At 39.0% G+C, this 15,095-nt stretch overlaps 1 protein-coding gene across 1 annotated transcript in view; it reads right to left on the minus strand.

Annotated features, from left to right (window-relative positions):
- Nucleotides 1-10,245: 10,245 nt before the first annotated feature.
- Nucleotides 10,246-15,095, minus strand: part of LOC128868526 (uncharacterized) — a 461,316-nt gene continuing 456,466 nt past the window's right edge. Inside the window, exon 15 of the mRNA XM_054110716.1 lies at nt 10,246-13,011. Coding sequence (XP_053966691.1) covers nt 11,267-13,011 — 1,745 coding nt within the window. The 3' untranslated portion in view covers nt 10,246-11,266. The remainder of the gene's footprint in view (nt 13,012-15,095) is intronic.

Below are 15,095 nucleotides of genomic sequence, written 5' to 3' on the forward strand. Positions count from 1 at the left end.
ATACCCTTTTTGGGTGTTTGGCCGAGCTCCTCCTCCTATTTGTGGTGCGCGTCTTGATGGTGTTCCACCAATGGAGGTGCCTACAATTTTATACCGACTCTAAACGACAGATGTTTTTTATTAGTATCTTTTTGTTGGCAGAAATACACTCGGAGGTTTGCCATTGCCTGCCGAGAGGCGACCGCTATTAGAAAAATGTTTTTCTTAATTTTGGTGTTTCACCGAGAGTCGAACCTACGTTCTCTTTGTGAATTCCGAATGGTAGTCACGCACCACCCCATTCGGCTACGGCGGCCGTGTAGTGTTAATTATTGCATGAGATGAGATTTAAGTGATTCGTTCTGTAGCTCACTCTGTAGCTATTGTTACATTTGTCACCCAACAATAAAGTGGTTGGAACAATTCTTAATAAAAAAAAAATAAATTTATTGGTCACAAGTATTAGGCACCCCATTATTCCTGAATTTTTAATTTTTTAAAAGATCAATTCAAAAAAAAGAAATTAGTGTTAAAACGTTAAGGCCCACCATTTGCTTTAATAACAGCAGCAATCCTCTAAGGCCTCTTTGTGTTAGGTTGGGGAACAGGTTCGTAGCGTTTTCAACGAAACTTTTACTTAAAAACAAAAATTATATCAATAAGCTAATCAATTATATACTCGTATTTGCCGTTGCTGTTTACAAGCTCTTACCACCTCTTGACCAAAAATCGTCTGGTCTGGTGTCAAAGATGTTGTTGAATCAGTTTTTAAGGACCTCTTTGTTATCGAAAGTAATGCTCTTTATAGGGTTTGACAGAGAGCGGAAGATAAGGTAATGTGTCAGTGCAAGGTCCGGAGAAGACTGCGGATGCTGAAGAACGTCCCGTCAGCTGTTTCCCGCGCGCATCAGCTGAGCGCGAGGTCTGAAGTTGGTTACACTCTGAGTGCCGGACCATGTAGAGTTAATGCTCTAAGTGTGCCATAGCTTTGCCCATAACACAATTTATTGTTGTAATTAAAGGCGAAGCACAACTAGGCAAGAATGATAGAAAGAAGATTGCGCCCATCAGAGAGTACGTGACGTCACGTTTTTCCGAGTTGTGCAGTATAGCCAACCATTTGCTCTTCGCAATAAATTTAGTGCTTTTTTATACCCAAAATGCGAAAGATTTTAAATTTCGTGTTCGTTTCTTTTTTTGTAATTTAAGGCTACCGAAACTTTAAGTTAAAAAAAAACTGTAGGTTAAAAAAGGCCACTCTGAGCAGATTTTAGTGCTAATGAAAATTAGTTGGTTCGTATAAAATTTGATATTTTGAAAGTGTTAATTTAATTTTTTGTTCCTTTTAAGGTTATGTAAGAATATTAAATGTCCCTCTCTCAACTCTTCTTAAGATTGAAAACCTTTTTACACATTTTAAAAGGCGTTTGAATTTACTGAATGTGGATTAAAACCATAGAGATGTAATCGTTTCTTCCGGCCATCAATCCTTAGTGGGACAAAGGGCATCAAGAGTTCCCTTAACAAAAGAGTTTCGCTTAACAAAAAGGTCATAAATTAAATTGTACATAACCGTAACACATTTATTAAAAAAATACACACATTTTAAAGACAATTTGTCACGCATACAAAATTCTTTAAGTAATTCAATGAAAATTTGGTATTTTATTTTCTTTAAATGGGCATTTTAGTGCGTTTTTATATCTAAAGCTAGGCAACACTGCAGTAGCGAGAGAAAGATTAGACCGCTGAAAGCAGAAGAACACCAACAACAACTGCAATCGCGGGCAATGCTACCAGATGTTAAAAAAAGTAAGGCATAATAAAACTAAGAGAATTATTGAACTAATTTTTAAAAAATTAAAATAATAAACATTTATTTTAATTAGAACAGGCTAGAAAAATGTCATGAAGAAAGAACTAAAACTCCAAGATTAAATAACAAAAAAAAAAATGCTAAATCAAGTTACGAAAATGGTAATCTGGCCATACTGGAGCTAAAATCACGTAACTCGTGGTCAAATTCGCTGGGAGCAAAGTAAAGGGACCAGGATAGGCGCCATCTCATTATTCTTGCCATCATGAACTAGTGGCACATTTGCAGACAGCAGCGGTCACTTTGGTAGCCACATTTGAAATTAAATACTTAAGTATTTTAAGTATTGCAAATAAACACCGACCATTCACATTTTACCCATTTCTGTATTTACATACTTACTTTTCACTAATGAATTTTTCTCAATAATTTTCAGCAAAAGGCATTTGTGTTAATGAAATTAATTACAATTTTATTTGAAATTTTACAAACATTTTACGCACCAATAATTACGTAGTAATTTTGCTGCATTTCACCTTGGGATTATATACATCTGTTTTCGTTTTTCTTAGAAATTTCAGCAGAAATATTTTGCAAGAAGCCAACTTGATTAATAAATTTATTACATTTTACAAAATAGTCAAAGGAATGTGATTGGCAAAGGAATTTATTTATTAAAATTGCAGAGCGTGTAATTATTTTTGGTTGAGGAATACATTTTTTCGTAATAATGCTGGTTCAAAGTAAAATTTATTTACAGCCAAATAATTTCACTAGCTTTGGTGGCGCGTAAGAGCGTAGATTGAAAGCAACCAACTACTATCAAAGGCGCGAAATGGCGGCGGTGCGCAATTTTCTCCCATTTGTGTGGATGTACGCGTACGTATGTATGTTAGTATGTACATAGCTATGCTAAATATAAATACAATTTTAATACATGCATACCTAATTAGCTTCACTAGACTAAGTGCCAAACTTAAAAATCCTAAGAGTTCTCATTATTTTGCACTTTTTATTTACAATTTCGTTTAAATAACCAAGAATTTTATTAAATACAATACTTAGAAACTATTTTATTAGTTTATAAAAAAAATGTCTTAATTTTTTTCGTTACATTTTATGTCATTTGGCAGAGATATGTAAATTTATTTTTTGTTGCTTAAAAATATTTGTTTTTCAATTCACTTTCTCTCCTCAGTTACATGTGTGAGTATCTAGGAAGGTTAGATAGGTTCGCTATTCAAGTATTTACTTACAATTTATTCGTTTTTTTTATGCGTTAGAGCAGACATTTAATATTATAGGACTACTATTCAAGTATTAATAACTAACAGTTAAATTTATCGCAAATTTCAACGTTGCTAACTAATTTTGATATTTTCTATTTTTTATTTAATTTGCTTTATAGCTGAAAAAATATTGCCTGTCAATACTGAAATTTCCAATGGATTCCGTTGCTGATTAATGTTTGGCTTAGCATGCCGCAATGATCTTGCAACATGGGGCTCATTTCAGTTGCAAAATCAATTGCCATACTTTCAAAAACAATGCCGCTTTCGAGAATCCCATTGGAAGTCAGTATTTGGAGCTGAATATACTTTTATGCCTAGTTTACAATAATTAAGAAAAAACAGTTAGCTTCAAGTGATTTGCAATGAAAATAGCGGTATTTACAAACTGACAAAAATTTTGCTTAATTGAAAAGGATAAGTAGCTATTTTGAAGGCAGTTTTAGTATGCAGCGCTCCATATTATCTGCGCGCTCTAAAGCAAATGAAGTGCCCATTAGCTGCTGCTTGCCTTAATTGCTCGTATGACTTACAGAAAGACTTCTAAAGTAAGCGGGAATATTTTGAGGAAATCTTATTCGAGTGAAGGCAGCTTTACGCAAAGTTTGACTATCAACTAATAAAAGTGCTAACAATTTAAGTTGCTAAGTGGTTGACAACTCATATGGGGGCTGCTGCACAAAATTCAGCTTCTGAAGGACGCAAAGGAAAGCAAAAGAAAAAGACCCCTACTGATGAATCGTTGTGCTATAAATATTGGATATGGGAATAAGTTTCCGTCCTCGTAAAAGAGGTGTCGCTGCTGATCCTACTTTCTTGTGTTCGCCCGAGTAATATACTGGTGATTCGCAGGTGTATATGTGAGGTCTCGATCGCATTAGTTGACATTCGTTTGAAGCGTAAAGATTCTTTTTTATCTGACGTCAAAAATGTTTACGTTTGCTCCGAAAAAACAGCATTTGCGGGCAGTCATGACTCATAGGGCTTCGTCAAGGCTTGTCTTGCGTTAGTTTCGTTAAGGGGGTATTCTGGTGTAGAAATTTGAAAAATCGATTTTTTTTTGCATACTTTCAAAGTTTAGACCTTCAAAAATATGCCCTTCAACGGATTTTTATTCGAATTATTTTTGGAATTACAGCGGAGCCGGCCGAGTGGAGCGAATCGCACATTGAACGGCAGATGTTACCGGACGACTTGAGGACTCGTTCTTTCCAGAAAATCTTTTGTATCCCATACAACCCTTATTTATTCTATACATATATATATATGCTTTATACTTCTATAATATATATCTGGAAATATATCGCCGATTAATCCAGAGTGAGTAGTAAATATTATGATCTAAGTTATTCTATTGGAATTATTGCTCAAACTTCAAACGCGATTTTCTCAAAACTTCGTTTTTTGAGATGGTCGTCATGATATCTCAAGTACTACTTGACCGATCGCTTTGAAGTTTGATAAGATTTTTTTATTATACATCTGTCTATCGCGCCTGCTTCGGTTTGTGAAAAATTTAAGTTTGAAGTATTTAAAAAAAAAATTGAAATGGTAAAACAAAGAGGGTAACAAATTTGTTTTTTAAGTTGACACAATTTTGTGAATTTTTTTTTCTTTGATTTAGCGTAATCCGAAAGCGACATCCTAACTAATGAAGAATTTTTTTTTAATTTGTTTGTTTTAGATCACTACAAGGGTTGGAACCATGTCAACCATGGGGCACCGTTTTTTATGTAGCCCCCACTCCGCCGGCCTGTAATTCCACGATTTTTGTTTTTTTATTAATTTTTTTTATACTTTTCCAATATTAATAAAAAACACAAAAGGAATAGCTAGTAAAAATGTTTTCCATTTTTTTTTATCTTAGGTTTAAAAATACCTAAAATTAAGGCGTCTAGACCAGAATACCCCCTTAATTTATTTGATTTATGACGAGGTAGGTGAATAGCCTGCCGCTATCAGTCCTAAGTAGTGGGAATTTCCACCAGGCGCTGCTTAGGAATAACGCCTTTTTACTGCTTGGAGCGCCATCTGTGTTTCACATTTCTGCAGAAGGATCACACAGATGGTTGAGGACTTCGCTAAAGTTGATGTGTCTGCGCTAATACCACGATTAGCCGCTTCCTCTTGCTGGCGCCACTGATGAAATGTGTAACTGTGTGTTTTTCTTTGTTTTTAGCAGCCACAAGGAGTAAGGATGTGAAGTATGGGAAGGATCAGTTTTTAGGTTTGAGGAATGCGATTTTTTTTGTTTTTGTTTTTGTTTATTTTAGAAAGTAGAAAAAGAAGTAGGTAAATTTGGAAAAGTGCGAGGACCGTGCTTTACGTCGGATTCGAACCCACAGCTTCTGGGATAGCAAGCTCGTGCACTTACGCTATATTGATCAATATTTGCGGTAATCACGCTCCATCAAATACAACTTGTAAAGAGTGGTTTCGATGCTTCCAAAGTTGCAATTTTGACGCGAAGGGGAAGGGGCACCGAAAATATTCAAAGATACTCAACTACAAAAATTATTGGATGAAGACTTATGTCGAACCCTTGATGATATGTCTAAAAAGTTGAATGTTGACAGATCAACTGTTGATAAACGTTTGCACGCGATGGGAATGGTCCAACAAGCAGCTAACTGGGTGCCACATTAATTGAAGGAGAGGGATATCGTGAGGCATTTGGTGGCGTGTGAGATGTTTCTTGAATGGCAGAAAAGAAGAGATTCTCGTTTCTGCATCGCATTGTCACTGGCGATGAAAAACGGATCTATTATCATAACCAGGACCAAGTCTATCGACCGCGAAAAAACATGTTCATGCTTTAAAGGTTATGTTGTGCAACTGTTGGGATCAGAAGATCAGAAGGGTGTCAGAAGATCAGAAGGGTGACAGAAGATCAGAAGAGAGTTCATCATAGACTCCTTAAACCATCTGAAACCATCACTGGTGATCATTACCACCTACAGCTAATGTGTTTGAATCGAGCTCTCAAAGAAAAGCGGCCGGAATGGGACGGTGGACATGACAAACTGGTTTCGCTGCATGACAACGCCAGGCCACATGTTGCTAAATCGATCCAGAAATATTTATAGGGGCTGAGTTGTGAAATCTTGCCCCACCCGCCACAAACATTGCACCTACTTATTGAGTGACGCTTCACTTCTTACGAGACCATCGCAAACTGGCTCAACGAATGGATCTAGTGAAAAGGACTCAAATTGTTTGTCAGAGAAATCCGTATGCTGCCTGAAAGATGGAGTGAAGTTGTGGCTTCCAATGGCACATACTTCACATAATATCTAGGTCAATATTATTTAATTGTTTAAGTAATTCGTAACTTTGGTTAAGAAAAGACGGATATCCATATAAGATAATACAGAAACTCTCGACAACCTATCGAATCCAAAAAAATCGATTTTGGAAGAGTCAAGGGTAAATTTAGTGTAGTTTTGCTTGTGCGATTACTAGCACTTTGCCGCTGCGTGTTTTTTTACAAAAGAAAAAATGTTAGAGCTCAAATTCATCCAAGAGTTCTGAAACATTTGGTGTTCAGTTATAAACACTTGTGATGGAGTTTTTGCCTGGTAATAATAGTAGTCGAAAACATCTGCTAACCTCGACTGCTCTATCACCACAGACAACGGAGGAGATGAAGATGCCAACTGCAGGCTAAACAAAGTAAGGAAGGCGTTCGGCTGAATGCATACAGCATGGCGGAGTTCGCAATTCTCCGGCACTAAACTGCGAATAGTCAGCTCATGTGTGAAGTCTGCATTGTTGTGCGCAAGTGAAACATGGCAGCTGGACTCCAACACCATCACACATAGGCTATAATCTTTCGTCAACACCGATGACCGAACCCAATAAGCAACGGCGCGCTGTAGAATGAGGAACCCATCTTCCGGCAAATCAAATGTAGAGAGTGGCGATGGATTGGTCATACGCTTAAAAACCCACCATATAGATCCCACGAGTGGTTCTGGACTGGAACGCGTAAGGGAGCAGAGGTCGCGGTCAGCCAAAGTTTAATTGGAAAAGGTCGATGTTGCGTCAGCTAGCAGATGCCGACATTCTATTGGATGGCGCAAAAGCATCAGCCCAGCTCCGTGTACGGTGGAAGAATCTTGTCGAGGATGTAAGAAAAATAGTTGTAGTTTTACTATTCACGAAATTACGTATTTTCTAACACAACTCGAGGAAATGCAAGAAACAATTTCCAAAGTGAAAAATAGGAGAGCTCCAGGAACTAACTGCTTAAGCATTGAGCTAATTTGGAGGAACTGCACTTTGCGAGGAAACACGTAAGCTGTTCTGTATAGTACTCGAGGCAACAACAATACCAGATGCATGGAGAAACAGTATTACTATCCCAGTATTCCAAAAAGAAGATAAAAAAGAGCCAAAAACTATAGAGGAAGCTCCTTACGGTGTGGCTAATCAAAAGTATTCACCAAAATCTTTGCAAATGAAATTTCGAGGCAAGATAAAGCAAAGGAACGACAAGGATTTAGGTGAAACAGGCTGACGGTAAATGCCATACTCAGGTTGAGAAGAATTACAGAAAAGGCCGCAGAGCTTAATAAGTCCGCTTCCTGATGTTTCGTCCATCTCATAAAAGCATTTGACAGGGTGCGGCTAAATGATGTGATGCGACTGCTGAATAAGAAAAGAACTCCAAGTAATACCTTGGCTGCATTATGGGGTTACGGGTAGTTAGAATTTTCAAAAAATCTGATTGTTTTTTTTGCACTTTCTTAAAGCATAACATCTAAAAAATATTGTGTGAACATTTGAAGTGAATCCGACGAAGACTTTTCGAGTTATTCAGCAATTAACAAAGGGCGCTCAACCGCTTCGGGCACTGATAGCAAAACTTTAAATGCGTTTTTCTCAAAACTATGTTTTTTAAACTAGCGATCACTGTAACTTAAAAACCGCTTGGTAGATTTCAATAAAATGTATACTGCTTTTGGAAAACATAAAAAACTCGTGCCTCGAAGGATTTTTTTATTCAAAAATTTCTATTTTTTTAACAATTAATTGTCGGTTTTTTTCTCGAAAATCTGAAAAAACATCCGGAGGCCGCTATGTTATTAATTTTGAAAACAGGCTTCTATCAGGCACAAGATTATCTATTAATAAAACTAATTGCTCTTGTCCGATTGATTTTAGATGAATCTCGAAGGACTTGTAATGATTACCGCAAGGGACTTCTGGAGAAACTGGCTCCACACAAACGGCAAGAACTTTTAAAATTATTAATTTTTTCTTTTGAAATTTTGCTAAAGTCAAGTCAAAATATGATATATTAATGTTATGTTTTTATTTGTATTAAATAAAGCAACTGACTAGCAAAAAAGAATTATTAAAAATCATAATTTTTTCGGGCCTCTGACCACTCCTTACCCTTTATGCGAATTAACCAGCAACAATAAAACAGCGGTTCAAGTTAAAGGGAAGCTAAGATAGTTGATTTCGGCTACACCAGGAATTCGACAAGGGGATAGCTTACGCCCAGTACTGTGAAATGTTATTATGGATGAAATCATAGCACACGTTGTAACAACCGCCTCGGGTCTCCGGCGGCAAAAGATGTTGTGTTGATAGCAGACAACAAAAACGATCTGCAAAGATTACTGTTGAAATTAGAGAAAGTGGCTTCATCCTCAAACATGCAGTTATCGATGGAAAATACCAAGGCAGTGGTAATATAAAAACAATCAAAAAGATGTAAGCTGACGGTTAACAATAAGTCAATAGAACAAGTCATATTTAAGGTTTGCAGACGAAGTACTATACAAATGTACAGTACAGTTTGTTATTTGATAGCTGGCAATTCAGCTTTCAACCAGTAAAAAAGGTTTTTTGATCGGTTGCGTAGCTTTCGTTTGGCGTTCGTTGAAAATTGGAAAATCAAAATGAACATTTTCGTCAAATTTTGCTTTTTTATTGCAGCAAAGGGAAAACCGCATCGCAAGCTCATAAAAAGTTATGTGCTGTTTGTGGTGACGAAGCCTTAAAAGAACGCCAGTGTCAAAATTGGTTTGCCAAGTTTAGTTCTGGTGATTTTTCACTTAAATATGAAAAACGCTCTCGCCGTCCAGTTGAAGTTGATGACACCCTAATCAAAGCAATAATAGATTCGGATCGTTACAGGTCTACACATGAGATCACAGAGAAGCTTCATTCAAAATCATTTAAAAAAACTTTACTATGTTCAAAGGTTACGCGATACAGAGGTTCCTCACGAACTGAAAGAAACGCATTAACAGCTGCGATTTGCTAAAGAAGCGTAAAGAAAATCGTCAATTTCGAAAACGACTGATAACTGGCGATGAAAAATGGGTTGTTTACAACAATATCAAGCGGAAAAGATCGTGGAACAGGCCAGGTAAACCAACTAAAAAAACATGAAAAGCTGATATTCATCAAAAGAAGGTTTTGCTATCATTTTGGTGCGATTACAAAGGAATTGCCTACTTTGAACTCTTACCACCCAACCAAACGATTAATTCTGATGTCTACATTGAACAACTAATGAAATTAAACAATGCAGTTGACAATCGAATTGACAAATCGAAAAATTATTCTATTCCATCATGACAAGGCAAGGCCACACACATGTTTGGCCACTCGGCAAAAATTATTAGAGCTTGGGTGGGCTGTTTTGCCACACCCACCATATAGTCCTGACCTTGCACCATCTGATTATTTTTTGTTTCGATCTTTACAAAACTCATTGAATGGTAAAAATTGCAATAATTCTGATGATGTCAAATCGTACCTGATTCGCTTTTTTGCTTATAAAAACCAGATGTTTTATGAACGTGGGATTCTGACGCTGCCTGAAAGATGGCAAAAGGTCATTGATCAAAATGGGCAATACATTACAGAATAAAGTTATTTAGTTCCATGAAAAAATTGTCTCTGATTTTCTAAAAAAATCCGCAATTATTTAGTAGCCAACCCAATATAAAGGGTGGTTAAATTTCAAGGGCCGATGTTGAATGTGAACCACACCTAAATGTCAACGACACCGTTGGACTTCTTTCTTTGGCGTTATTTGAAAGAAAAGGTGTACGTCGATAAGCCAGCAACAATTCAAGAGCTAAAGAATGAGATACTTCAGCACATTAACGGCATAGAACCTCAATTATGCCTCAGCGTCATCGAAAATTTGGACCATCGGATGAAGGTGTTCTGCCGAGGCCAATATTTTATTCCATACGTAATTGAACCATACCAATATTATCATAATAAAGAGAAATGATAATAATTTCTGAAAAAAATTGTATTTTATTCAAAATGAACACCGGCCCTTGAAACTTAACCACCCTTTATAATTGGTGCGTACACCGTTTTTGGGTCTTTAGCCGTGCTCCTCCTTCTATTTCTGGTGTGCGTCTTGATGTTGTCCCACAAATAGAGGGATCTACGGTTTTAAGTCGACTCTGAACGGCAAATGGTTTTTATGAGGAGCTTTTTCCTGGTAGAAATACACTCGGAGGTTTGCCATTGCCTGCCCAGGAGCTAGTTTTCGATTTGTGCAAAAATGTAAGCTAATATCTAGGAAACTTGCTGTATTTGATTTTTGGCGTAAAAGATTGACACCTCAAATGTTTTAACTTTAGTTGCCTCCTAAAACATGGAAAAAAATTAAAAGAAAATAAAAATTCTAGAAATGAAACACTGGCACTCAAAAATTTGTATTGATTTTCTTGGCTTGGAGAAAAAACTCTAGTAAATAAGAAGAAAAAAAAATAGTTGCAGTTTGTGTTGAAAATTCATGTTGCCAACTAGCAGTAAAACCCTTCAATAGCAAAATTTTCGAACCCGCAATGAATTCCGGCTCCCTTCCATCTTAATTACGCAAACAAATTAATTTCATATGCGAACTCTATGGGTTTTCTATGTACATTACATTAACATTAGTGACTATTAAAGATGCTCACTCCCCACTTTCTTCTTATTCTATTATTATATAAATAGTTATAAATATTAACAATTTCTCAAATCATCACAGTGCATATGCATTTATGCGCCTTATTTCCAAATTTCTGCCGTCATATTTACAAAATACTCCATCTCACTTTCTTCCCTAGTCTACTTACATATCTTAACTTAGCGAAGTGCTTACCCGCACACCTATAACGGTAACATTCTTAATATAGCACCCATTGCTAGAAATCTATACGGAAACCTCTTTGGTATACTTGGATCGATCATTCAGATCGAGTATCAGTTTGTCGGGTCGTTTTGCACGCCCAGACCCATTCGTCTTGGCATTGTTATCACCACCATTTGGCGCTGCTTTCTCGCCGCTTTTCGCCGAGATATTTGAGGTATTGGAGACATTACCTATTGATTGTGCATTACCAGTCGACTCAGCTTTCAGCGGTATTTCGTTTGTCGGCGCCACAGCGCTGGGTGCTGTTGTCGCCGCCACTGAGATTTCTGATGTCGCCATTTGCCCCACTTTTTGCAACGTCGCACAGCCGCTTAAAGTAGTACCAAGTGCAGATGTGGACTGATATGTCAGCTCACGTCGCCGTCTACGCAGTCGACTGCATGCACCCTCTCGGTCGTCGTCGTCGTCCAAAGAGTCGTCACTGTTGGTGCTGCTCTCGTCGGTGGTGGTATAGAAAATGATATCATCGGTGGAGTGCATCTTTTGTTTCTGATCCGCTGATGCGATGCTGCCTGCCAGACCGGCGATTGCACTTGAAAGTTGGCGGTCCAGCAAGTCACTGCTGCGCGTCTGACTTACACCGGCGCGCGCCGCCAAGAGATTTTTCTGCGCCTGATGTTCATCGTCCGCCTTTATTGCTGTAGCTGCTGCTAGCGTTGCCATAGTCGTTGACGAAGACGTAAGACGAGTACTCTTTCGGAACTTTCTACCGCCATATTTATTGCTATTTCGATACTTATTTTTACAATTATCACAAATACGGTAGCTGACATCACCGTCACCGTCGCCACCCTCACCGCCACCACCTTGCCACCTCGGGCTGCACATTTTCGCGCGACAACTACAGCGTCTACTGCTGCCTCCAGTGGATGGCGGTGTATTGGTTGCTGCGCTGCGTACATTAAGGCGCCGCCTTTGTGGAATGTCCAACTCCGTGTCGAGCTCCAAGTCCGGTTGTGAGCACATGCACTCTAGTTTTATATTTGCGAAACTAATGCTGCCTTCCGGTTGGGGCGAGCCCAGTTGCTGGCATGTAGCTCTGCTAAGCATCTCGTCTGCTTGTTCGCGCTTCCCACTTCTACCAACACCAGATCTTCTATGCCCGCTATCGTAATAGCTTGGCAGCAGTCCATGTGGTGGTGTGAATGGGCGACAACCGAAGTAGTGTTCCTTCGAAATAACCAAGCAGCGCGTGCAGATTATATGACCCGATGCACAGCCCAGCGCCTGCTGGTGGAAGTCTTCACTGCGCGTCAAATCCGTATTTATAGCTCGGTCCTCTCGTGCCACCAGCGTAAACTCCTCTAAGGTGGTGGTGCTAGTCTCCACTTCTAGCAGTGTTGCTCTAGACCGAGATGGCTGTGCAACATCACCACCACCAGTCCCACTTAAAGACGCTGCTACAGTGATATTATTGTTATGTGTTGCATGCAGCTGCTGATTGTATTTTTCCATCTCTGTGCTGAGTGCGAGCAAAGGTAAGGCGCCTCCGCTGCTAGCACTCGCACAACCACCGCCTCCGCCGGGCGTGAATGGGCGTACTGCGAGTTGATTGTTGGAAGTAGCAGCCTGAGACGCAGCAGCAGCGACCATTATCATGCCACCTGGCGTCTTAAGGCCATCCAGTAAGCTGGAGATTGTCATAACGGCTACGCCCTTGGGTGGTGCCATCTCTTGAATGCGTTGCAGCTGCACACTCAACTGGCGGATTTCTTCGAGTGCTTCCTGGTCGGATAGTCTGGTATCTATGGAAAAAAATAAAAAGAAATAAAAAGTGAGTAAATGAAAGGAATCTTACTCGCTGACTTAGAAAATATGTAAATAAAAAGATAAGTGATGTGGTTTAGGGTTGCGTTTGGGACGATGTTAATCCCTTGCCGTGCTTTAACGAGTCCGACTCGTGATGACAATTTTGGCCCAAATATGAATATGACGAGCCAGGCTCGCGAAAAGATCGTCGGGCCAAACGTAAACATCACGAGCCGAGGGCGTGATTGAATGTCTGTGTCTATCTGTAAGCCACCAGAGTTAGTCACGCGTCTCATAATTGCTGTTACAATTATATATTTTATTTATATTATTCTGATCTGTTTACCACGCGTTGACGCGTACACTTGGGTTGGAGTTTCGTTGATCCAAATGGCACGGCAAGGGGTTAATCATGTGAAGGGCATACCGAGTATTGAAGTTTTGGAAACCCCATAGTTTGCAGAGTAAATAATTTGTGTATGCGTTTTCCAACACACTATAGAAAAAACGAATTTGTGGTAACCGGTGAGCTAGTCTTCCTTGCTGACATAGAAATAATCATCGTTTTTACCTGAGATGGGATAAAGTCATGGCGATGATTTGTTTTGAAAGTTGTGAACTAGAAATTTTACGGGGACAAATTATGTTAACTTAAGACATGCAGCTTTATTTTTTTTATCTCAAATTTACTTGGAAGGAAATAAAAGGCACATGACGCAAAGCATTAAAGCCAAGCAAAGCATCGGGATAAGATCTCATGACGAGCAAAGTGCTAAGGAACTACCTACTTGCGGCTGTAAGTTCGTCACGCATATATTTAAAGCGATGATTCGAACAGAGCATCCTCCAGTGCAATGCAAAATATCGGAAAGAATCCTAATACCTAAGCCAGAAAAATCCTTAGATCTGGAGTCCTCTTATAGACCAATAAGTCTGCTTCTTATTTTATCGACAGCCTTCCAAGAGCTTTTACCAAATCAGCACAATTAACGAAATCTTATTCCTATGCATCAGTTCGGATTCAGAGAACATCATTCCGCCATCGAGCAGGTCAACATTGTATACAAACTTCACCAGAGAATCTTTCGACAATAAAGAATTCTGTGTTGCCGTCTTCCTAGACATAGCACAAGCATTTGACAAGGAATGTGCCATACAAACTAAAAATTAATCTTCCTCATAGTTTATTTATGCTGCTAAAATCTTACAAAGCAGACATTCTTCTTCTTCTTGATTGGCGGGATAATCGCTTATGAGATCTTGGCCGAGTTCAATAAAGCGCGCCAGCTCTTTCTCGTGCTAACCATCGCCAGTAGGAGACACCACGAGAAGTCAAGTCCTTCTTCACCTAGTCTTTCCAATGCAGAAGAGGCATCGAAATGCTCAAACTGCTTACTGTTCTATCGCCAACGATACTCGACGTCAGCAACGTGCAAAAGTCCAAAAATCTTCGGCTGATATTTTCTCTCAAACACTTCAAGGGAAGCCTCATCGGATGTTGGCATCGTTCAAGCTTCTGCGCCATACGTTAGGACAAGCGTGATGAGTGCCTTATAAAGTCTTAGTTTTTTTCATCGAGAGAGGAGTTTAAACTAAAGGGTTTTTCAATAAGGGCGCGTAGATATTGAAATGGAATAAAACAAGCTGTGTGTGAGTTATTGACAAAATTATTTTTTTATTTGAAAGGCGCATATATAGCATTAAGTATGGAGTATGACGTCATTCAAATGCCGCCTCGGCTTCTTACGGTGGAACGGATCCGAGTGGTTCAATTTTCAATGACTCTTCCGCATAGATCCGGCTGAATTTAAACGATGGCCTGTGTTATGTTCACCTTTAGAGCATCGGTCGATTGTGGTTTATTTGCATAGACCTGAGACTTCAAGAAACCCCACAGGAAAAAGTCTGGAGGGGTCAAATCGCATGACCTTGGTGGCCAATTCACATCACCCCTGCAAGAGATAACCTTACCCTCAAATCGTTCATGCAGAATGTCAATTGTGCCGTTTGCTGTGTGGCACGTGGCGCCGTCCTGCTGGAACCACATGTCGTCTAGGTCCATATGGTTCAATATGGGCGA

This window comes from Anastrepha ludens, chromosome 6 (genome assembly GCF_028408465.1).
Source record: "Anastrepha ludens isolate Willacy chromosome 6, idAnaLude1.1, whole genome shotgun sequence".
Classification (NCBI taxonomy): domain Eukaryota; kingdom Metazoa; phylum Arthropoda; class Insecta; order Diptera; family Tephritidae; genus Anastrepha; species Anastrepha ludens.